General features: G+C 37.7%; 1 protein-coding gene across 3 annotated transcripts in view; it reads left to right on the forward strand.

Moving 5' to 3' along the window:
* Nucleotides 1–26,064, forward strand: part of LOC124799268 (RNA-binding protein 25) — a 196,125-nt gene that overhangs the window by 90,967 nt on the left and 79,094 nt on the right. For all 3 annotated transcript variants that reach the window (XM_047262832.1, XM_047262833.1, XM_047262834.1), the window contains 2 exons: nucleotides 3,548–3,642; nucleotides 9,203–9,283. In XM_047262832.1, coding sequence (XP_047118788.1) covers nucleotides 3,548–3,642; nucleotides 9,203–9,283 — 176 coding nt within the window. The remainder of the gene's footprint in view (nucleotides 1–3,547; nucleotides 3,643–9,202; nucleotides 9,284–26,064) is intronic.

Raw genomic sequence — 26,064 nt, forward strand, 5'->3', positions numbered from 1 at the left:
TTGAGGCATCAGGGGATCACAGATTTAGCATTGGAGGGCAGTGTGGAGGGTAAAAATCGTAGAGGGAGACCAAGAGATGAATACACTAAGCAGATTCAGAAGGATGTAGGTTGTAGTAAGTACTGGGAGATGAAGAAGCTTGCACAGGATAGAGTAGCATGGAGAGCTGCATCAGACCAGTCTCAGGACTGAAGACCACAACAACAACAACAACAACAACAAGGGTCTTTACAAATGACCAGATTTTCTTTGCGTTTTGTGGAAGATCATTTGACAATATCCTGCTGTGGGTAGTCATTGAAGGCTTCATGTGTTGTTCTCTTGACAGCCAAATGAATTTCATTCAGCTTCTGTGTATCTAGGATCTAGGCCTTGTTTTACATTTATTATGCAGTAGTCTCTTTCTCCTTAGAAGTTTCTTTACAGTAACTGGACACCATGGAGGGCCCTTCCCATTATCAACTGTTCTGTTGGGTATGTAACTATCAATGCGGGTCAACTGTTCTTTTAAACTTGAGCCGTAGTTCCACTATGCTCCTGCCCTGTGCTGAAAGTATCAAGTTCCTCATTTACGTGTGACACTACTGCTTTTTTACCTACTTCAGTGAAAATGTAATATCTTTCTGCGTGTTTTTGTTGTCACAACTGTGTCATGGTCACTGATATCAGTTTCCGTGTGGCCATCCTCAACTAGGTCAGGTCTACCTATTGCCGTTAGATCCAATATACAAGGTGTGTTCAAAAAGAAACTGAACTTTTGAAATAGCGCGCCAACCAGCAGAGAGAGGGCACTGCAGCTACTGAGCACACCTAGTAGCAGGTTTAGACAACAGACATGAAATTTGCTTCATGTTGCTCGGACAATTAGTAAGTCAGCCGCAGCCACTGAAGTAAGCACGTGTACAGCCTGCTTGTCAGATAGTGCAATGAAGGAGCTTGAAGAACAGTGTGTGTGTGTGTGTGTGTGTGTGTGTGTGTGTGTGTGTGTGTGTTTGTGAGAGAGAGAGAGAGAGAGAGAGAGAGAGAGAGAGAGAGAGAGAAATAAATAAATAATGCTACAAATGTGGCAAAACTTTCACAGAGACATTTCAAATGCTTAGCCAAGCATACAGGGAGGACTGTATGAATCACACGCAGTGCTACGAGTGGTTTAAATGTTTTCACAGGGCAGAATGTTGGTCTGTGATGATTCCAAGTTTGGACATCCTTTCACATCAACAAATGATGGCCATGTGGATAGCATTCGTGCTGTGATCCACAGAAATAATTGTTTGACTGTTTGGGAAGTTGCTGAGTAGGTGGGCATCAGTGTAGGATCTTACTATCAAATTTTGAGTTGAAAACTTGAGATGTGTCATGTCAGTGCAAAATTCTTACTGCATTTGTTGACTGAAGATCAGAAACAGGCCCATGTTGAAATGTGCGAGGAACTGCTTGCGGCTGTTAATGACAATGAAAACTTTCTTAAGAACATCATATTAGGTGATGAAATGTGGCTGTACGGCTATGATGCTGAAATGATGCTGCAGTCGTCGCAGTGGGAAGGCAAAGGGTCACCTTGTCCAAGAAAAGCATGCACAAGTCGGTCAAAGATCAGTGTGATTTTGGTGTGTTTTTTGACTACAAAGGTATTATCCACCATGAATTTATGCCACTTGGTCAGATGGTAAACATGGAAGTTTACCAGGGAGTCCTAGTGCGCATGAGGGATACTGTGCACAGGAAGAGGCCTGAATTGTGAAAAAACAAAGAGTTGGATGTTGCATCAAAGGCAATGTGCCAGCTCGTGCGTCTCTCCTTGTCTGCAGCTGTCTAGCAAAACACCACATTCTCGTTGTGCCCTATCCAACATATTCTCCAGATCTAGCCCCAGCTGACATTTTCCCGTTTCCCAAACTGAAAAACACGTTGAAAAGACTTCATTTCCAAACCATAGAGGAGATACAGGACAATGCGACGAGAATCCTGTGCGCCATCCCATAAAAAGCATTCCAGAAGGCGTTCCAAACTGGAAGAAATGATGGGAATGGTGTATTGCCAGTAGAGGGGACTATTTTGAAGGGAGCGGTGCTTAAAAAGTTGTACAATAAGAAATGCAGCTGATACAGCAAAAGTTTGTTTTGTTTTTGAACACACCTCATATTTCCATTTTGAGTGGGATTCTGAACTATCTGTTTTATGTAGTTTTAAGAAAAGGCATTTAGTCATGGATGACTTACACTTAATACTCTCACCTGTGGGGGCATTCTTTTGGACCTGGTCTCAAACCTATGGCACAAGTCCAGGAAGTTGCAGTCTAGCTACTCACAGAACGTTCGAAGTTTCTGGTTCAGTTCTTTCACTCGACTCAGAACCAGAGGACCACGATCAGTTCTGGGGAAAATGCTGCAAATTGTGAGCTTCATTGAAACTCCGTGCGCAAGGCTGGACTTCCCAACCTTCTCTGCCAGTCACTGGTATGACTCAAGTGTGACCTTGGAGCCCAGATGACAAGCATTTTTTTTTCCAATATGCTCCATGATCTGCAGTTACTTAATGGGTAGATAAAAAAAATCTACTCACCAAGCGGCGGCAGAATACACATATAAGACATTTGTAATTGGCAAGGTTTCAGAGCCAGTGGCTCCTTCTTCAGGCAGAAGGACCTCTGGCTTCATCAGATACACTTAGTATTCGAGTAGTTTAATATTTAAAAAATAGCTGTAATTATGGTTTTCATTTATCATACTTCATTCTTTTTTCAGAGGTAACAGTAACTGTATAAAATTCAAATGTTCCACATGTACATGTAACTACATTCATAACTGGAGTGTCCCTTTTAACCAAAGGTACGGTCAGGTCAGAGTAACCTCAACTCACCTTGCTTCTCATATCCAACTGTTCACTTTGAATTTCTCTTTTGTCCCTTGGGACTGATGAATTCGCTGTTTGGGCCCCTCCCCCAAAATCGACCAACCAACCAACCTACCTTTCCTCCCTTCGGAAAGATATCAAGGAGTGTTATTTTCTTTTACAAGTCTCTTTACATCACCTGGAGGTAAGCACGTATAACCCTCCCCCTCCCTCTCCCCCTCCCCCTCCCCCCTCCCCTTCCCCCTCCCTCTAGAATTAATTAATTAATTAATATTTTGTTTGTCTGCAGGTATATGCCTTCAGTCACGGTAGACTGAAATTCCTGGTGTATCATCGTACTGTAGCGTGCTGGTAGAGGAGCCAAAACAAAATGGCACAGCTCATTGCTAAAGTAGAGCATCATGTGGTAATTCATTATCAGCAGCAAAGAGTTTTGCAACAAACCATGTCAGGCCAGTGATGACTTCATTAGGCATTTCTGAGGAAAACAAATTACTGTCTGATACTCTACTTTGTTAGTGGGGTGCATCTTTTGTTTTAGCTCCTCTAGCAGTGTCCTGTTGTATTGTGATACTAGGATTCAGTGTGTACCAGGACTAAAGATGAGCAGCATAAATAAGTGTGTTTGCTGTTGTTATATTAACATTCTGTGATGATTTTACAGTGTTCAATGTTAATTTTTTTCCCCTACTAGCAAAAAATGAAGAACGCAAAATGTCTCGGACACAAGAAAAATTAATGAAGCTTAGTCAAGGGGCTCAAGATGTACCTAGTGCAGATGCTCCTTTGGTGAGTTATCCTTAGTTTCAACATTGATTGTATAGTTCAGCTTTTCTTACTAAACTTCTTTGCTATTAAAAAAGTATTTATAGTTTTGTCTCTACTAAAAGTGAACAACACATCTTATGACTTCAATTCTTTGCTATGCTGTGGCTGTAACACCATCAACTGGAATACTATCTGAAGGTTATTGTTGAAGTTTACCCAGCAAATAAAATATTCCATAATTTTTCAAATGAGTTGCTGACGCAGACGTCACACCCAGTAAATGACAGAATACGTTTTTTGTGTGTGTGTGCTTATTGTATATTTATGCGCCTTTGTAGGGGCGATTCTAGAAGTCAGTCAAGGGGGAGGCTAATAAGGGGGGGGGGGGGGTTGGGGGAATGGAATATGGCTTAACAAAAGGAGAGTTGGGATCCTTTACCGACAAATTGGTAAAATTTGGTATTGCTTAAAGTAGTTTTTGGTAACTGTTTTGGAGTTCAGGGTAAAAAATGTGTATTAATAAATAATAAGACACCTATTTTAAGTTAAATGATATTTATTGGTTTAGGTAGTAAGCTATTTGCTGCTCTTATTCTTTTGTTAAAGTGTGTTTGGAATACATTGCAACCTACATTGCTACATAGTTATAAAAAAAAAGATTTCTGAAGTCATTGTAGTATGATAATCCAAGGGGGGAGGGGGGGGGGCTACAGCCCCCCCCCCCCCTTGCCTCCGCCTTTGTAGTGTCTTGCAGGGGCAGTGGTTAATTTTCTTTTTCATAATCTTCATCAAACTGAGCAAGTACTTTGTTACAAATCACCTCACATTTGAGAAGAAATCAAATGTCAGCCTTCCTTCCAAATGTAAACCAATAGTAATGACCAATGACAGGTTATGTGGTTTGACTATGAATTCTTTTTCACATTTAGTTCTTACTATTTTGTAGAGGTGCATTTTTATTCGCCATCAGCTGTAAATATGTAACATTTATTGTTGACTGGTTGCAGTTAATTAAACCATCATCAATGGGAACAAAAATTGTAAAATCTGTTGGTTTAAAATACCAATTTCTCATTTTAAACTAGCAGATGTTATTTTTTTCATCCAGTTGATGATGGTTTAACTAACCATAACAAGTCAGTAATATACAGGGTGATTCAAAAAGAATACCACAACTTTAAAAATGTGTATTTAATGAAAGAAACATAATATAACCTTCTGTTATACATCATTACAAAGAGTATTTAAAAAGGTTTTTTTTTCACTCAAAAACAAGTTCAGAGATGTTCAATATGGCCCCCTCCAGACACTCGAGCAATATCAACCTGATACTCCAACTCGTTCCACACTCTCTGTAGCATATCAGGCGTAACAGTTTGGATAGCTGCTGTTATTTCTCGTTTCAAATCATCAATGGTGGCTGGGAGAGGTGGCCGAAACACCATATCCTTAACATACCCCCATAAGAAAAAATCGCAGGGGGTAAGATCAGGGCTTCTTGGAGGCCAGTGATGAAGTGCTCTGTCACGGGCTGCCTGGCGGCCGATCCATCGCCTCGGGTAGTTGACGTTCAGGTAGTTACGGACAAATAAGTGCCATCCTGCTGAAATATGAATTGTTGTGCTTCTTGTTCGAGCTGAGGGAACAGCCAATTCTCTAACATCTCCAGATACTGTAGTCCAGTTACAGTAGCACCTTCGAAGAAAAAGGGACCAAAAACTTTATTGGCTGAAATGGCACAGAAAACGTTCACCTTAGGCGAGTCACGTTCATACTGAGTTGTTTCCCGCAGATTCTCAGTGCCCCATATACAGACATTGTGACGGTTGACTTTCCCGTTAGTGTGGAAAGTTGCTTCATCACTAAACACAATCTTTGAAATGAAAGATTCATCTGTTTCCATTTGAGCAAGGATAAAATCACAGAAATCGATTCTTTTAATCTTACCAGCTGCAGACAGTGCTTGAACCAATTTCAGACGATAAGGTTTCATAACTAACATTTTTCGTAGGACTCTCCATACAGTTGATTGTGGAATTTGCAGCTCTCTGCTAGCTCTGCGAGTCGATTTTCCTGGGCTGCGAACAAATGCTTGCTGGATGCGTGCTACATTTTCATCACTCGTTCTCGGCCGTCCAGAACTTTTCCCTTTGCACAAACACCCATTCTCTGTAAACTATTTATACCAACGTTTAATACACCACCTGTCAGGAGGTTTAACACCATACTTCGTTCGAAATGCATGCTGAACAACTGTTGTCGATTCACTTCTGCCGTACTCAATAACACAAAAAGCTTTCTGTTGAGCGGTCGCCATCTTAGCATCAACTGACGCTGACGCCTAGTCAACAGTGCCTCAAGCGAACAAATGTACAACTAAATGAAACTTTATAGCTCCCTTAATTCGCCGACAGATAGTGCTTAGCTCTGCCTTTTGTCGTTGCAGAGTTTTAAATTCCTAAAGTTGTGGTATTCTTTCTGAATCACCCTGTATATTATACATATAATGAGGTGACAAAAGTCAGTGGATAGTGATATGCACATACACAGATGATGGTAGTATTGCACACACAAGGTGTAAAAAGGCACTGCATTGGCAGAGCTGTCATTTGTTCTCAGGTGATTCACGTGAAAAGGATTCCGATGTGATTATGGTCGCACAGTGTGAATTAATGGACTTTGAACCCTGAATGGTAGTTGGAGCTAGACGCATGGGACATTCTGTTTCGGAAATGTTTATGGAATTCAGTATCCAGAGATCCACAATGTCAAGAATGTGCTGACAGTATCAAATTCTGCACATTACCGCTCACCATGGACAATGCATTGGCCAACAGCCTCCACTTAACAACCCAGAGCAGCAACATTTGCGTAGAGTTGTCACTGCTAGAAGGCAAGCAGCACTGCTTGATGACGTAACCACAGAAATCAGTGGGAGATGTACGATGAATGTATATATTAGGACAATGCGGCAAAATTTGGCATTAATGGGCTATGACAGTACACGACCAATAAAAGTGCCTTTGCTAACGGCTTGACGTCGCCGGCAGTGCCTCTCCTGGTCTCGAGACCATGTTGGTGGGCCCTAGGCGACTGTAAAACTGTGGCCTGGTCAGACAAGTTCTGATTTCAGTTGAAAGCTGATGGTAGGGTGTGGGTTTGGTGCCGACCAGTGTAAACCATGGACCCAAATTGTTAGCAAGGCACTGTGCAAGCTGGTGGTGGCTTCATAATGGTGTGGGCTTTGTTTACATGGAACAGACTGGGTCCTCCTGTCCAACTGAACCGATCATTGTCTGGAAATGGTTACGCTTGGCTACTAGGAGAACATTTGTAGCCATTCATGAACTTCATGTTCCCAAGTGTTATTTGACTTGACTATTAAGCTCCATCACCAGGCCACAGTTGTTCACAATTGGTCTGAAGAAAATTATGGACAATTAGAGCAAACAATTTGGCCACTCAGATTGCCCAACATAAATCCCATCATGTTGAATCCTGCCTAGTCATCGAACATGGGGTGTCGAGGAAACCTGCTCGGATCGCTAGACAACAGTTAGAGCAAATTGTATTAATGAGTTTTATTACGAAAAGAAAATGACAGTACTTAACTTTGTGTTAAACAGATATGTCACAAGCAAAGGGCAACAGACAAAATAAGAAATCTCTTCAGTATAACAATTCGTAATACAAGTGAAGTAATACAGTTGATGCTTCTGTAGAACTGGGCCGCAGCCAGTTTGGTGCGGCGCTTATGTTCTCTTCACATAGAGGCTGCTGCTGTCATGTTGTCATCCTGGAAAAGGGTCAGTCAGCATTCAGTTGGGTGACGTTGTCTTCACAGCCCTTCAGATTTCTCGTTCCGGCTGGTGTGCTGGCTCTTGACTTTACGCTGTAACACACCAAACGTTTATGTGACATAATCGAGAGGTCAGTTCCACAAAGTCCTGCACAGGCAACACTTTTGTAATTATGGATATCTGAGAGGCAGTGTGGCTCAATATGAGAGGGTAACCAAAAGAAACGAAACAAATCTTGTGGTGTGCAGAGCTTTTGTAGTACTGTGTTCTGCCACTAGGAGTGCATAGAGTGATCATTCTAGAATCAGGTGTCAGAGTTCTGTTGCTGAAAGAGATCAGGACCAATTTCGGCACAGCTGATAGTGAAAACTCTTTTGTGTGATTGTCATTTTTGTTGTGAACAGTTTGTGGCAGTGAAATTCTGCTTTTTATTCAGAAAAAGTTGAACAAAACCTCTTGAAATGATAAAAATGACATACAAGAACAATACTAAGGGGAACTCTCGGGTGTTTGGGTGATTTTCCATGTCAAAAATGGTGAAATGTCAGTTGATGCAAACCTCAGTCTGTTTGTCCTCCCATGGCCTGAACACATGAAAATGTTGAAAACATTCTTGCAGTCATCAACAAAGCTCGATAATGGACCATTGAAGAAATTGCGTAGGTATCGAGAGTGACTATTAGTTAAGTGCAAAAGTTTTGGGAATGAAAACGGTGGACTCCAAACTCGTGTCATGACTGCTGACTGATGAAGAACAACAAGATCACAAGTAAGCATGTCTTGCTTTGAAAGAAGAGTACTGGAATGATCCAAACTTACTTTTTTTCAATAATTATCACAGCTGATGAAACTTGGTGCTATGTGTACGATCCTGAATCAAAGCAATGACCAAGCTGCACTGATAACCTCGCTGTTAAGTGCCCATAAGATCCATTCAATGAAGCCAGTGGAAGACTTCAAGTTCTCATCGCCACAGGAAATTGCATCAGGTGAAATCAAACATTAAAACAATGCTGATTTGTTTTTTCAGTTTAAGAGGAGTCGGTGGTTCGACATAATATTAGGAGGCATCCCATGACTTTTTTTCACGTCAGTGTACAGTTGATGGCAAATGAAAATGTATTTTTACAAATATCTCACATCTGTAACTAGTTACCTACACAGAATTGTAGTTCTAATACTTTTAACATTTTCTTCAACCAAGAGCTTGTGCTGTGTCTCTCTTTTCCGTTAGAGCAGTTGGATGAAAATTAGTCCCTCAGTGGGGGGGAAAAGTTAACTATTAATCGCCTTAAAAGTAATCTACATAATTGTTGAAAAACACACATCCTACTGGTTGATAACATTATCAAAGCCTTTGTTTAGCAGGACTTAGGCTGCAGGGGGTGAACAGTTGTATCAATAGGTTTTTTATGGTGCTTTTGAGGCTGACAAAGATGCGAAAATGACACAACAAAAGCTCTTAATGTTGAAATTTAAACTTAAAGCAATGCTGTAGAATAGTTTTGTCCTCCTTGGTGATAATGAATATTCACACATTTTGACTGTTGGACACATGGGCAACAGTAGAACGGCTATTATGTAATTTTTAGACTATTCCAGGATGTATGGTCATATGTTTAGTACAAGCTGCTGTTATGAAGTGTTTTCACATAATATATAAGTTTTGAAGACTTGCAGCATTGTCTGCATTCAGTTGTGTTGTGGAATTTGCTCCTCACTATAAAATATTTCCTTCCTGTACCAGTGTTATTTTCTCATAATTTTTTATTTTGCAACAGCTGTTGGATGATGTGGATATAGAAGAGGGAAAACGTGACTTAATAACACGAGAAATTGGAAAATTCAGAGAAATCATGAAGGTAAAATCTTTTCCTAATGTTATTGTCTTCATTTCAATAAACACTTTAAAAAGTTGTTTACTGGCAGTATTTCGTGTACTTAGAAAATTATTATATTTAATATGCATACTTTTTTGTGGAGGTGTTATGCTTTTAGCATTACGGTTTTGACGTCTGACAGTATTGGGATCTGTTTTCCAAAAATATTAATTTTATATGTAGTTTTGTATTATCCTGTTTAGAGCACATACTCTGTCTTCTGTCAGGCGCACACCTTTCAAAAAAATTCCATAAAGCATTTGTGGGCCAGTAGAGTTTGCAATGTAGGATTTACTAATTCTCCATATAAACTTAACATTGTGATCTGCTTATAGGTCATATAGATAATTGATTGTTCCCTCAACTTAGCAGACACTTACACCATGACAAGAACATAGGGTCTAGAGTGTTTTCCGGCATTCATATCACTTGTTATTAGAATAACTAGCTATAAGTTTTTTCCTTCAATCTTCCTTATGTAGTAACTATGAGGGAAGCTGTTTTTATCAGAAACACATAGTTCCCATTCATTTAAAAAAAATTCAACCTTTGTGACTGAAATAGATTTTAACAGTAACAGTCACCTCATTTTTACTTTAGCATCCTTCACTTTTTTATTTATTCCTCATTCACACACATTGTTAGGGTTTACACGGGGGAAAGTTGAAGAAATGAAATGTAATTTTACCCCGTTAACTTGAAGTTGCTTTTGTTGTATAAGAAAATGTCTTAAAATTATATTGAGGAAGCAAACTGATCATACAATCTACTGTCCATTTGAATGATTTTTCTCATTTTTTAATAAGGTGCTTATGGAAATACACCTTTTCAAAAATACTGCATTCACTACATTTGCATTTTAATTCCATGAGCTTCAGTATAGAGTCAGACTTAGATTGTGGAGAGCTGATTGTATGATCTTGTCTGCTGAAGCCCAAGAGTGTGTGCTGTAGTTAGGTTAGAGAGGTGAAGTTGACGTGACGTATGGTATACTTCCTCACTTAAACCTAGGCAGCCCGGCGGGGATGTCAAGGAGAGTTGTTGCAGGCCGTTTGGTTGCCTTGTTTAGTGTGCACAAGCGCATCAGGGTGGTGAGTATAGCACTAGTGCAGAAAAACAAATACTGCTAAGGTCAAGAAATAATAACTTGTTTGCACGAGAAACAAATACTATTTATTGTAATTTGTTTTATAGAATCTTACTGTGCAGGTTACGAGTTACTGCAGTTGTTATTCTAGATTACACAGATACTTGTTTGTACACTTTGACAGATTATTCTTGCTTGAGAATCTAAGTTGTAGAATGTTCTAATTTGAACACCAAATATACAGTAGATAAATTCGATATGAGCCGACTGGTTTGGCGGCTGTAGAAAGTGCAAACAAGTTACATGTTTATGTATCAGTCAGAAATTAGATACCTGTAATATATGTAAGGTATTACAGAATATCTGTTTCAGACTGTCTGTACAGTTACTACAAAACAATATGCATATGGACTTTTTGAGTAGAAACACAATGTTTTTAAAAATAAATTATTTGTGGTGATTGTAGTTTGAATTGAAATAATTGTAAAGGGCTTGAATAGCAGTTCCCTTTCTTGTTAGTTCAAATTTCTGAAACAAATGTTTATGGAAAGCTATAAGTGACGTAACCAGTACTGTGTTTCATATAATCATGCACCATTTCATTTATGAATATACGAAGAGTATTGCGTCAAAGAATTTTTATGTGTAAACTGAGAGAAGCAAGCATGTCTGCTCACTGTCTTAAGCACTTAGAATTATTTGAACCAAGTATTAGTTGGTATCAATTAAAATGCCTTTTGCAGGATGCAAAAAAAGTTTTACTTGATACAAATTGTATAGCTGCTGTGGAAAATGGCCACTCTAAGAAACTTGCAGATATTATTTGTATACAGGTTGTTGGTTTCCTTCATATCTGTGAAATACTTGTAATTTTTGTAATAAGTGACAGCATTTATTACAAGTCCCACAAATTGTGAATAAAGGAGAAAAAAGGTAGGCCAGTGAGCTCTGAGAAGCTTTTGCACCAGATCTTTTGCAATCATATCTCTGAATGAAAGTTTCCTGATTCATAGCTGTGTTAGTTCTGAATTCTAAGCAGACTTCATACATTTACATATGTGTATGTAGTGTGCTGCAATTCAGTGATTTCATATTCAAGGGGGAGAGACCAGTATACAGTGTCCAAACATCCCATAATTATTTTTTGTCTCCCATAGTTAACATCATATAATAACCACATACCAAATTTTAGTTCGCAGTATACACTGGAAAATACCATAAGGTAGGGGGAGGGGGAGATATTTCTAGGTGTGGTACATGCAGCAGAGAGATGATTTTCCGCTGAATGTTGCTAGCTAGGTACTACAACAAGCTTATTGCACATGATTCAAGAAATGTAGCTGTCTTGCAATCAATCGTCACTGAAGATCACTTCAAACATCTGTTAATTCCTGGCAAATGGTTGAAAAGCATCAGTTTGAACAAAGTTTGAACTTGAAGAAAAACTGCGTCTCCCAGTGCAGGTGATACGGAACACTATGAATGTTTTATAGCTTGCTATGGAGATATACGTTATGCACCAGGTGAAACTATCAATAGAAAGCACATATGGAGATAATCTGATACACAGAACGGTCCTTAAAGTGTTTGACTACTATTTGAATACATATCAGTGGAAGTGATTGAACTCTCAATGTTGCGGACTTAAAACCCACCACCAGTGAAGAAATTGATGAGAGTTTTATTCTTGAAGAAAATGTAAGTGATACTTCCCAATCCAGTTATCAGTCAGAAATTAAATTAATCTTGTTGGGTAAAGAATAAGCGGCAATGCGTTTTTGTATAAAGTTGATAAGAAAGTTATTTCTCAGCTCTGTTCAAAAGAAATGTTCTTCCTTATGGAAGTAACTAAAGTTACAGAACAGCATAAGAGTCAGACAGTAATCTCAACAATGTTAAATACATCACAGTTTTAATTTTTTAAAAGGCAGAAAAAATTTTGTTAACAGCTATATTTTTATGCACAACTAGTCTTTTAGGTATAGGTGGTATACTTATTTCTCTGGACTTGATGTTTAGAGGAAGGGTGTTTCAAGACTCCCATTTCACTATTCTGCAGTAGGATTTCTAGTTTCCATAAACCTGGTATAATTGGTTAGAAAAGAATGTGCCTGATTTCCTACTTCCATCCATATCATGAGAGCCTTGTGCTTTGTCTCTAAATGACTTTGTCATCGAAAGGAAGTTAAGCTGCAATATTTCTTTCTCTCTGAGCTGGAATGTTGTCGTCAAGAAATTGTTTGATGTCTGTTGTGGAAAGATAAAAAAATTTCAGTGGAGAAATAATGCCAAAATGAAGTGATTACATAATTTGTTACAAATGCAAAGTACGAGTTATCTTGGCGTTCATGATATTGGATTTGAATATCAGTCTAATTTTGATGCTTGGTAAATGAAGTTGTTACACAGTCTAATATCACCATCAACTCCTATGGAGTCAAATGACTATAGGAAATGTTCTTGTGTAACATCTTGCATCAAAATGGTGTAAAATTCCACATTTTTTATGATACCCTCCTATGCCCTTCTCAGGGGAACAGCTGACTGTCCATCAATACCACCATTGATATATTAACACAGCATAATTTTTCTCATTACAATCTAAAATATGGTGGATACTACTTAGTAGTCTCCTGGTATTGAGTGCCTGCTTCAATACATTGCAGAGTGCATAATCAACATCTCTATCATACGTGTAAATTAACATTTTAATTTCTTCAAAATCATTGACTACATATAAGAGTAAATCTTATGAAGACAACAGATGTTATTGTTGAAAAGCTTACAGCTCAATACCATTGATGTGACAGGCATAGTGAAAACATTTTATACACGATGCCAAGATGTTTGCTCGGTCATGTCTAATCACATTAATACACTGTAACATCTGTGATCAATCTGTGTGGTTGGGAGTGGAGCCCCATTACCACAGCACTTGCTTGGTGACCATCATAAAAAGTTCTACAACTTTACTAGAGAGTTAGTTACTATTGTCATGTCTTAAACACAATCAATACTAAAAAAGTGTTTTACAGACACCAATATACAGACAGAACAGAACTTCCTCCTAGATGGAGGTCGCTGCTGTTTATATTCTAGAATGAGCGAACATTACAAACTTTTGAAATTTTGAGAAGCTCCTAGAAAAGATAAATAGTAAATAAACAATGTAGGGAAAGATAAATTGCTACTTACCATAAAGATGACATGCTGTGTTGCAGACAGGTACAATTACGACACTTACACAAAGCTTTCAGCCACAGTCTTCATCAGAAAAAGAGAAATGCACGCCATTCAAGTTTTTGATGGTGTTTAGCCACCATCATGCAATACTTTTAAAGCGTAAATGGTCATTTGACTGTGTATTACAAAATTTATCTTCATTACAATCTAGATTTCAGTTTCTATACAGAAGAGAAATGTAGTAATACACAGTCAAATGGCAATTTACTCTTTCAAAAACACACCATTCATTACACACAAGCAAGCACACCTCACGCACACATGACCGTCAACTCTGGCGTCTCGGGCTAGAATGCAACTATAGTGTGCAATGGAAGCAGCTGTCTGGAGGGAGTGCAGAAGGGGAAAAGATAACACTGTATGGATGGGGGGGGGGGGGGGGGAGGAGCGCTCCTCGCTCCGTCCTCCCACCCATCCCCTGCTATCCCTTCCCCTGCCCTGCCTCTTCCAGATTGCAGCTTCCATCCCACCTGATAGTTGCATTCTGGCCTGAGCTGCCAGATTTGACAGTCTTCTGTGCGTGAGTTGTGCTTGCGTCTGTGAATGAATGATTTGTGTTTCTCTTTTTCTGACGAAGGCTATGGCTGAAAGCTTTGTATAAGTGCCTTTTGATTGTGCTTGTTTGCAACTTAATTTCTCATCTTTGAGATAAGTAGCAATCTATCTTTTCCTACAGTGTTGCTATTTGTGCCTGGCGTTTCCATTGTTTAATATTAAACAAACATATTTGCTGATGATTGGATTTGAAATGATGACTCACAGCATAAGAGCCAACTGTGCTAATATTTATTCTGCATTGCATGCAGCACAGCTCGCAGCAGTGTTTGAGGTTCCACAGTACGAGGTCTGTGACAGTATCCATAAATCCGGGAGCGTACTCTCATGAATGTTGTATCATCATATGAGAAGTAGGAGACAAAAAAAAAAAAAAAAAAAAAAAAAAAAAATAATTGAAGGATAGCGATTCAGCATGGAAGGAAAATGTGTGACAGGAATCTCTGGCCGGTGGGTGGATGGCTTTCTGATAATGTGGACAGGTGTTATGGAAACTGGCAGTTCATGCATTCAGCTGTGGCAGTTCATTTGTAGGTGGAAGGATTTTTAATTGTGTAGTCACCATTATTACTGAGGGCCAATGATGGCTCCTGGGTAACTGCTGAGTTGCCATCAACAAGATAAATTTGAATATAAAATCAGCATATCTGTGTAGTTTGTTTGTAGAGTTTGTCTGCAACATATATTTTATCAGCTCTCTTGTTGCATCCCGGTGCCAGGCTGCATGATCACAACTGGCACATCCAGTCAGATTTGATAATATGTGGGAGCTCACTGACATTGTGCTGAGTGATCTGTCCAGTCTTTTTCCTTCACCCCTCTTTCTTCTGCCTGAAGAAGGAGCCACTGGCTCCGAAAGCTTGCCAATTACAACTGTTTTTTATGTGTGTGTTCTGCCGCCACTTGATGATTAGATATTTTTTATATCCAATTAAATAATTTTGTCAGTAATTGGTTGTTTTCATTGTTATACTGTTCCTTGTTATCTGTATTATGTATCATGAAACCAAGGTTCAGTAGGTAATTTTGGGACGCATGTGTAAAGGTCATTAAAGAAAATATGATAAATTCATTGAACTCTGGAAAAATGGGAAAGCAAAGTATTACATTTTTCATGCATCATTCTTTTATCCATTTTGTGGGAACAAATACCTTTTCCTTCTGGATTTTTGCTCACAATATAAAATTCTAAATCATTAAGAGCTGCGTTGTTAACTTGTCCTGGAAGTGTGATCATTACGACAAATGAGCACTAAGACTAAAAAAATTTTTTTCCATTGAAGGTATTTTACATAACTCTTATGGATAGATCACTACATTTCGAGTGTTACCATTGTTGCAATAGTCTTCTTTTACACTCAGTAGAACGCTTATTCATTTTGCTGTCCATGGTTTAAAATCTCATAAAATATGAAGGTCATTCATCAGAACATGCAGGTATCACTCTGGAGATGTTGCTATTCGGGTTGGCATAAAAATGTTAAAGACAGTATATCTGTGTCTGAAATATTTGTCAGATGTTGTCATTATTTGTCTGTTCATAGTGCATGGAGAACAAAAACCAGGAAAATTGCATCAGTGTTGATTTGGAACATTATGTAAATATTTTTCCGTAGTTACAAGGAATAATAGTTCACACCTTAGGAACGTTGTGATTATTGTGAATAGTCTTTACCAATTTTGAAAGAACGTCACAGATAAAATATAAATAATATCTTGCTACACAAATCCAGTTTTCAAGTGGCAGTTCAGTGCGCCATGTTGCAAATTGTTGGAAGCAGTGGCAAGAGAGCACAGTGTTGAGTAGTAGTAGAACTGTGGGCTGTACAGCAATCAGGTTCAATTGCAGAAACACGTGAAAAACATTTTCAACTTTTGTGGTCCTGTCCTCCTACGTGAAAAACATTTTATTGCCGTCCCCCTTTTTCATCTTGACAGCTAAAATCTTTTATGTAGGATTCTTGTGAAATTAACTACCACTGGGAGGTGTGTGTAAAGGGAGGGTGGAGGGGGGAGACAGATTTCTACTGACTGTTTGGGCTGTTACCATGTTGCAAGGTATCACCATCTTGATCATTGTGATTTATTGTCTCCTTTATCTTGAAAATCCTTCCTTGAAAGTAGGGTACAAGTTCTTTTGGTCAGTACCAATTCATCTTTGACAATAGTGATATGTTTTCAGTGATTGGATTGTATATTAAAATTGAATGAATTTATGAAATGAAGTTTGTCAGGGAATCATGAATTTCAAAATATACAGTCAATTTTTTTTAGACGAATAGCTTCTATATATTTTCTTGTTCATTATGTAGGACATTTCGAAAAGAATGATTTGATTTTTAACAATTGGTATTTATTGTGGCACACATGCCACAAAACAGACAAATTAAGAAATCTTCAAAGATTTTGCAATTTTTTTCCTCTATTGCTACAATTTTTGTATGACCCAATTGTAAAACATTATAAATTATAACACAATAGACATCCTGGGAATCAGATGTGTATTGGTAAATCAACTGCATATTGATAGGAATCTGCCTGTCCATGTATTGATTTTGTTTTTAACCTCAGTCTGAAGCAAAATGCTGTTTGCACAAGAGAAGGCTTTTAGTTTGTGACGATTGTGCAGGTATGTGTCAGTGATTGTGGTTCATTGTGCTTTTCATAGCTGTTTTTTAAATTGTTAATCCTGTGGAGGAAAAAAACTTTGTCGTTGGTGTGTCTTCAAAGATAAGAGTAGAATTTGAAATCAAATTTTTGATGAAAGAATGGAGAGCATTCGACAAGCTGCTTTTTGGAACCAAAGTCTTACTCGCCAGGCATTCATTAAGATTAAATTTGGTCTACAAACCATACCAAGTGCTGCTAGTTCAAGCTCTTTGTGTACATAATGAAAGGAAAATTGTTGATAGTAATTTTGCTTATAACGGATGGAAAATGGAGAATTTATTGTATGGCTCATTTTCAGTGCATTGAGCATGAAGTAGATTTGTGTAAAGTGAATGTGTTTTGTGCCATTTTGTATGAAAAGGTGTATGGCCCATTCATGTTTTGAGGTAACACAGTGGTTAGAATGAGCCATCTTGAAATGTTTCAGATGTGGATTTTGCCACAATTTCAAAAGGATTGTAATGACTTCACCCCCACACCCCCCGCCCCTCCTTCCTTCCCCCACTACTATTGCACAATAAAATGCTAATGTTTCTCTGTGACACTGCTTGAATGCTGATTAGGACACACTGGACTCTGAGACACTATGTGGTTGGTGTTGTTGCCGTGGTCCAATATTTCCAACTTGATCCACTTGTGACTTTCTCGTGTGGGTATGTGCGAGGAAATGTGTTTTCGTTCATCCTTTGGTTTGTGCTGGAAATGAAGTCAAAAAAGGAATAACAGCAGCAGTGGCTTCAGACAGTGAAGAAATAAATCATCAACTGAATCGAGCTGTAGGGTAGTTGTTCCTGCTACTGGTCATGGAGTAAAGAGAATTTTATGGTTTAACAAAATAGCGAAAAATGTAAGGGTTTTCAGGTACAGCCTGATTTGTAACTTGTTTCCATCAGTAAATATAAATTGTTAAAATCCTATCATTCTTTTTGAAACACCCTTTATTTTGTTCTTCTTCTAATGTTTCTGTGCCTTAGTTTCCCTTGATTGTATTTCTTTTAGTTGTGGTTAGTGTTTAAAATCACATTAAGTGTTGTTAATAGTCTAAAACAATATCTTCATATACTTTTCTAAAAGGAAGCACGTGGAAAGAACCTAAAAAAATTATATTTTGTGTTTGTTTAATAGTTGTATCAAGTGCCCCTTCTAAGAGTTGTCAGGCACATTTTCTCTGGTGTTTTGGCAGATATTTGCAATTTCAGTTTTGCAGTGTGTATCTGGAGTTGTCCCAAACAAATACTGCTCACCACATTTCAGGCAGTGACCAGTCTTGATGAAAAGTTTCTGTTTGTTTCTAGTTACAAACAAAATGATTTTAAAAAAGGAATTTTGTATAACTATTTGACAGAAAAGTCCCAAATTAGCCCAGTCTGTTATTTGTTTTATTGATATTTATTAACAGGAACAGTAGAACATGAAGAATAATCAGTACTCCAGCAGCGGCTGAACAGCTCTTCTGCATGGCAGTAGGAGTCAGTGTGGGCCAGGGTGGCGCTGTTGCTGCTAAAGTATTGCTTATTATTTGCATTTTACTGTCCCTGTTAATACACATTGACAAAACGAATATTGTGGTACACTAATTTTGGACAATTCTATCGAAGGGGCATGTAAAATATCACTTAAAAAATAATTTTGTTTGTGACGGGAAACAAACTGATGCTTTTTAGGTGTTGGGTGTCACAAGAGAGATGATAAGCAATACTTGCTTGGGGTGACTTCAGCTACACATCACAAAAATGAAATTTCTGATATCCGTTACCTTATGTCTTTTAGGAGGGACACCGTGTATATTGTTCACTTTTGACGTTCAACTATGAAAACAGTTACTGTTCTGCTATTTCAGTACAATTTTGTATGATTATTACAGATATCTTATTAAAAAATTGCTTACATTTAATTTTATCCTTATAATCAAACTTGATTTCCAATGTAGTAGTTAGTTTCTTTGGGGATATCACAGGAGCTGCCATCAGGATTCATTAATAGATGCCTAAACATTTATGATCCTGATGTTCACAAATAAGATGTAAAACTTATGACACAGTAGGTTTTAAAAATGTCTTGTAGTGTTGGAATCAGTGTTCAGAATCGTAGGGTGTGGCTTGGTCACTCAGTGCTGAAGTGCCAGACTACAGAGCCAAAGGTCTTGGGTCCACTCTCCACACAGTTATACAATTTTTGTCTGTCACTTATCACCTCTTTCACCTCTGACAACATATGTTAATGTGAAAAATGCTGAGTAGCGTAACGTTTCTGAGTCAACCGTAAGCTGCAGAGTCTCTTGTCATTGGCTGGGTAAGTCAGTTCAGAGGACAGAGAAAGCAATGGCATACCATTTTAAGTAGAACCATGCCTGATAAATCACTGTGGTGTTCTAACCAACCTTTTGGTTGTGACAGCTTCAGCTTATTAAGGAGCCATATGATTTGTTTCTTGTGTTTGATGAAAATTTGTGTGTCAATATGTAAATATTCAGTAAATGGGCAGGTGATAGAGCAATGCCTCACTGTGGTTGTATGATGCAACCCAAATTCTGGTGTAACAGAAAGACATTAATTTTGACTAAACACAGGATAGACTACTTGGAAATAGAATTTTTGTAATTATTCTCACTTAGTTGTGTCCATCATCCTTGCCAAAGCTATGTAGTGCTTGGTCAGTCATTGCCTAACTTACAGAAAAATGCCATTTTTCAGTACAAATTAGAATTTGGCTGCTCAGTATTATGATCTTACATTGTGAGAATAATAATAGTTCAAATAAGAAAATTCTCCCGAAAATTTTAATAGTGTTGTTTCTCTTTTTATGCTGTTGTTGGATGGCTCAATTAAAAAAAAGAAAAAAGAAAACCATAAATAGAAAAACCACTCCACCTGTTCATAGTATGCCCCCTCCCTGATTTCTGCTACTGAAATATGTTGATGTCAAATACTAAGTATCTTACATAAATGCTATATGTAATCAAATATCGAACTTACTTAGACTTTTTGTGTGAAAGAAAACTGCTCTGTCAAAGCCTCTGTAATTATCTCATTTCTGTTTGCAACACAAAAACAAGGTGTTTCTACACAAAATTTATATTTTTTAAAATACATTTGCAAATGCTGTCGTATTTATGTTGTGCATGCTGTAATGTTTTAACACTGCAAAGGATGTGTGTGTTTCATTAGGTAGGTTGCAATACTCATCACTCAACTTTAGTACTAACTTTTTTAAAAGCATACATTGTTTCTTTTGCTTCTTGAAGCACCTAAAAATTCTCATCATCATTGTTCATGCCAGTGTTATATGACTTATGGCAACAGCAGAATCGTGCATAACCCAAGTGAAGATTTTGCTTTTAGTCTTTCTGCTCTGTAATTCTATTAAGTCCCCATAGAAATATAAATGATACATCATCTCACTGTCATGATAACTTGGTGTTACACACAGCTGTTTTGATAGTTAGTAACCTGTATGAGCATCTCCCTACTTGGTAATTGATTACAAAATTGCAAAAACAATTATGAAATTCAGCCTGATGATTTATTTATATTATGTACATTCACTTATAGCTCCATGAGTAACATTTTCTGCTGCCTATGTTATTCATTATTCAGTTACCGTATATACACTTACCAGCTGTAGTGTTATAGTGTGAGGGGGTGTAAGCTTTATGCTATGGAAGGAAGCCAAAATGATTTTAGTAACTAATATTTTTATTCGCAAAGTAACGTTGACTCATAGACGTCAACTTAAACTTTGGTGTGTGCTGAACTACAATTTTTTCAGTACTTCACCTGATTATAGCCCCATGGCCAAAACTACGATAGTAGACTTTGTGTAGAAAAAGTTTTTTCTGTCAAATGTGCCCATAGTGTCTTTTTAAAAAAAACTCTATATCATTATGAACCGAACACGTGAAAAGTTTTTTTGATATACGAGGGTTGGAACTTAAATAGTGGCAACTATTTATTCACAATACAAAAGAGTTACATGTTTGCACCTGTTACTGTCCTTCAAAGTAGTCACCAGCATTGTGTACAACCCTTTGCCAGTGATGTGGAAGGCGTAGTATACCATTAGCAGAGCCTGTTCTGTTGATGGTGCAAATGGAGCAGTCTGAAGTTATGGTGTTTCTTGTGTACGACTATAATGGTGTTATCCTAGTGCATTGCGTTCCTCCACAGCAGACTGTCAGTGCAGAGTATTACTGTTTGTTTTTGGAGCATCACCTGTGATCAGCTTTGCGAAAAAAGTGGTGACACTTTCTGTGCAACCCACCCCTCATTTTGCACGAGAATAAGCGGGCACATACAGCGCAAGCTGTGGCTGCTCTGTTTGGTCAATGAGACTGGGAAGTACTGTACCGTCCACCATACTCCCCGGACTTAATCCTTCTGACTTTGATTTGATTCCGAAGATGAAGGAACCACTTAGTGGCATTCGCTCCAGAACTGCTCCAGAGATTCGACAGGCAGTAGACCGCTCCACTCACACCATCAACAGAACCAGCTCTGCTGACGGTATACTACGCCTTCCACATCGCTGGCAACGGGTTCTATACAATGCTGATGACTACTTTGAAGGACAGTAACAGGTGCAAACATGTAACTCTTTTGTGTCTGTTGTGAATAAATAGTTACCACTATTTAAGTTTCAACCATTGTAATTTGGTGTTCCTGGAACACAAACAAAGATAAGAATATGTGTAGCAGATATAAGGAAATTGCAAAATTAATTTTTTTTCACCCCCTTGCTCTCTATCACATGAATAGAACAAATGAAATTTTATGGAATATTTACTGAAAGATTATTATTCTCTTCGTTATGAAATTTCTGTTTCTTTGAGTTATGCAATATACATTATTTTTCAAATATTTTGAATTCACTTTCAGTCAGTTATCTGTCGTTAAAATCATACTACCATAATTTTCACTTACACTTAACCTTTGATGAAATGGACTACCACAAATAAAACATATACAAAATTAGAGCTTGAAGGAGCCAAGGTTAGTCACATTCTAGGAAGTGCGCAAGTTATGGTTTGTATTCAAAGAGAAGCAAGAGAGGCAATACAGTAGGGGAATCAGCAATTGCAGTGTGGGGTAATAAAAAAGAATACACCAAAATACAGCCAGGCAAAAAGTCTTTAGTGGTTACATCAACCTAAACATTGCATAACTTTGTCATAGTAGTAAACAAAAATTTGCTTCGGAGACAGGAAAAGGAATAAGACAACACCTATAACACTTCAATTAAAAAGTAGTGGAGTCAGTCACTTACAGATAATGACGAGTTGTACATACATACATTTAACAGGTTTAAAATCACACCAACTTCCAAGCTTTCATTGTTTTTGTAGTACAATTACAAATGCTACACGCATTCACACTCCTCTCCCAATTTTATGATTGTTACGAGAAGTAATCCACATTTTGCCACAGCCGCTAAGGATCATCTATCTTCCCTTCTCCTGCATCCCATTCTATTCTTCTACCCTTTCCTTGCATCCTTCCCCACTCCCGGCTGCCGCAGTCCTGTCTTCTCCACTGATACCCATCCCCCCCCCCCCCCCCCTCTCTCTCCCCCTCATAGCCAGTAAAATTTTTCTCTGATTTTAGCTGCAGACCTTGACTTACAGTTCTGTGTAATAAAAACTGTGAAGTTTTCACAAAGTTGATGTTCTTTGCATTTTTCATAACACTGCAGAAATTGCGTAATAAAAAATTTACCCATATTGTCAGTGGGATATTTATTGTGTGCACTTTACTTTTGTTTTTCGGAGTAAATACTTGAACTACACTCCATTGGGCATCGCGTCCCCCCTTCTGTAATTTTAACATAATTGCCTTACTATTTTTAACATTTTTCTTACACTTTTATATCACCTTTTCCTTCAGTATTGTCATTCCTTTCTCTTTCTCACCAACTAACATAATGTTGTTAACAGTAAGCTGTAATGGATGCCTTTGAAGACAGTTCCTTCAGTCACTGCCCTGGGCTTACACTCTGATACTGACGGGTACTACTTCGAACTGCACCATGTCGTAATTCTGCCAGATATATGGTTCAATTTGCCAAGTTTAAGTGGTTGTCCTCCTTTGTTTTCTGTTTGCTGTTGTTCATCCAAGAATTTCCACTAAAGGGAAAGACTGTGCCACCTATCCTTACAGTAATAATTAATAAGTTTGAAATGATACGGGCAGGGAGCAACTTCTTTCTACTTACAGCTGCCCAGTTAATGGAGCCTGTATAAATGAAAAGACCTTAAGATGTGCTAATGAAGGTACATGAAATTTCCACATGAGAAACTTCTTGTTGGCTTCTGTCTCAGGTTCTTTGGCCGACATTTGTCTGACGATTTTTCTGTATTTCTGTATGCTGGAAGTCATTAGTTGTTATATATTCACGCCTTATTATTGCTTATCTTTGTCTTTTTGTTGAGAGCAGTCAGGTATATTCATGGTATGTGGTTTTAGGCTATAATGGAGACTAATTTTGTTATAAAAGTGAGTGATTGTGCTGTTACGTGTTGATGAGTATGGAAGGATATTCATTAAAATAAGAAGCTGGCAGTCCGTGTTACTTCTCAACATGCAGTATAGCCTGGTCAACACATGTTCTCACATTTTACAAACTTCCTTTTCACCTAAAGCCCACATCCTGAAGTGGCTATGCATAAACAGGATGCTGCAACATGTTTAAAAGAAACAGGATGCTGTAGCATGTTTAAGAGCACCATATCTTTAGGTTAGACACTGATCTCTACTAATATGTAATCTTTAAGCTTTTCTTAGGAGCCTCTTATTGCAAGAATGCATTCTCATTCTAAAGTTACCAATTCCAACATTAGCATATTTTATTGCTTTGTTTCATTCTAATACAAAGAATGAACACACAAAAGGTGTAGCAGCATTCGCTATGTAAACTCGATATTGTTCTTGCTCAGAATTAATCGAGATGATGGGCCAGACTTTCACAGGATATTTAGAGTTCAATAAAGTAGCTGAAATAATAAGTAGTTGGTGTAGTCATAAAACAAAATGTGAAACTATCAGAAGTATGCATCTTACACCAGTGATAAAGACACTCTTCGAAAGTGTTGCAGTGCACAGTTATTAATAAATGGCTGCAATATTTTATTCAATAAACATATGACGTAAATGTGAATATCATTTAAAAGAAATTTAATGTTTCATGGAACAAGTACGCAGTCATTAGTAACATGCTTACTAAACAAAATGAGAAATTTTAATTTTTACTGATAACTGTGTCTTTGCTATCCAATCAATTTTCCACATTTTGTTGAAATAGAATAATGTAGATGTTGCTGTTATCCTGCAGTTATATTAGCACGCCGTTTTTCTTCTTTGTTTTATTCACTAGTGCTACTATATTCTGTTGGCAGAAAACATTGCAGTAGCAGATATATGCTGTTTGTATTACCACCTGTGACTAGGTAGTCATGCCTCATGTTCGTTAAGTAACTCTTATATATTCCATTGTGTAATTGTTCTTTGCAATCATTTGTGAAAGTTCTTTAGCTGTTGCGATTTGTTGTTCAGATTTCACAACTTTGTCTCTCAGTTCTTAGTGTCATTGGCTATTATTACTAATGCAGGAATACGCCGATTAGAACAATAAAAATCTCTCTTACATACAATTAAAACATGAAGTAACAAAAGTTGTTACTTTGTTCTGCAGTTGAGGTACATCACATGTGTACAGTAGTTTCTTAATCTGACATACAAAAGACAAATGAAATAATGGAACACTATTTGCACTGTAATTGTTGATGAGCCGTGACCAGAAAAGGATAATTCATTATGACGCATTTTTATTTTGATGAGCTTTGTTTATCTTATGGTGTTAAGTAGTTTTTGCATGGCTCAGTGTTTTAAAACTCAGTGTTATGTTTGACATATGGGAAAATCTGTTTATGAAGATATGCATGATTTGTGAGCAGAAAACAATCATGAATTAAAATCAGGTCAAAGTGAGAGGTATCATTGAATATTTGAGAGAATTGACTCAAGAAGTAAAGCTGTCACAACAAAAGTGACATTTATGTATGAACAGCCTTTGTTTTGATGTGTTATAGATTGAGTATGTATTAGTGTGATGATTATTGATTAAAATGATAGCACTGTGTTTTAGGCATTTTGGTCTTCTGTAGGGCTAGTTAGTAAATTAATAGAAAATTCCCTTTGAGGCTATGTTTTGAACTATGGAAAACATAGATGCAGCCAAGTAGTGTCAAACTCGTTTTTGTCCCACTATCAATAACTAGTTGGCCACATGCACCTTTTGATAAGGCTGATAGTTTCCAGTATAAATGAAATCTGCAGTAATAAAAAATCTGCAAAACTGTAAAGTCTGTCTGTTTGAACATGCTTCTTCAAAACTACTAGACAAATTTTCATGGGGTTTTCACAGGTAACTTCAGCATAGCTTGGGGCACCTATAGGATTTAGTTCATGAAAATCAGATCATGGAAAAAATACTGTGATTTAAGTATGTCTTGTCTGTTTGTTGGAACGTGTTAATGGCCAAAATTACTAAACGAATTTTCATGGGATTTTCACAGGTAACTTGAGCATAGCTGGGGGTACCATATAGGCTGTACTTCATCAAAATCTGATCACTGGACATTTTCGTGACTAACTCACAGAACCGATTTCAATTAAATTTGATATGGAGGTAGAACGAAATTTTCACTCGGCCACAGAATGTACACTGATATGAAACTTCCTGGCAGATTAAAACTGTGTGCTAGACTGAGCCTCAAACTCGGGACCTTTGCCTGTCACGGGCAAGGTCCTAAGTTTGAGTCTCGGTCTGACACAGTTTTGATCTGTCATGAAGTTTGGTATGGAGGTGACTTGAACCCAGACGAAGGATATAAGCTACTTTAGAAAGTGTGTGGTACAAGAGACTTACTGATTTGAAGAATATTATGTTAAATAGAGAAAAATAATTACTCCCGGAAAAAATTAATCTTTTACATTTGATCGTTATCATATTTGTGAAAAATCCTTTTATTGGTTGATATGTGCTACCCTGAAACAATTCAAAGTAAGGAGTACAATGCTTATACAATCGTCAGTGTGTTTAATCCATACTTCCACACTATTTGTTGCATAATGTATTATGTTGTATAATATAGAGCTACTTCAGTTGCATAATTCATAATTGCAAACTCCTGCTCATGCCCTTCTGTACGCACTGC

The sequence above is a fragment of the Schistocerca piceifrons genome, chromosome 5 (genome assembly GCF_021461385.2).
Source record: "Schistocerca piceifrons isolate TAMUIC-IGC-003096 chromosome 5, iqSchPice1.1, whole genome shotgun sequence".
NCBI classification, from domain to species: domain Eukaryota; kingdom Metazoa; phylum Arthropoda; class Insecta; order Orthoptera; family Acrididae; genus Schistocerca; species Schistocerca piceifrons.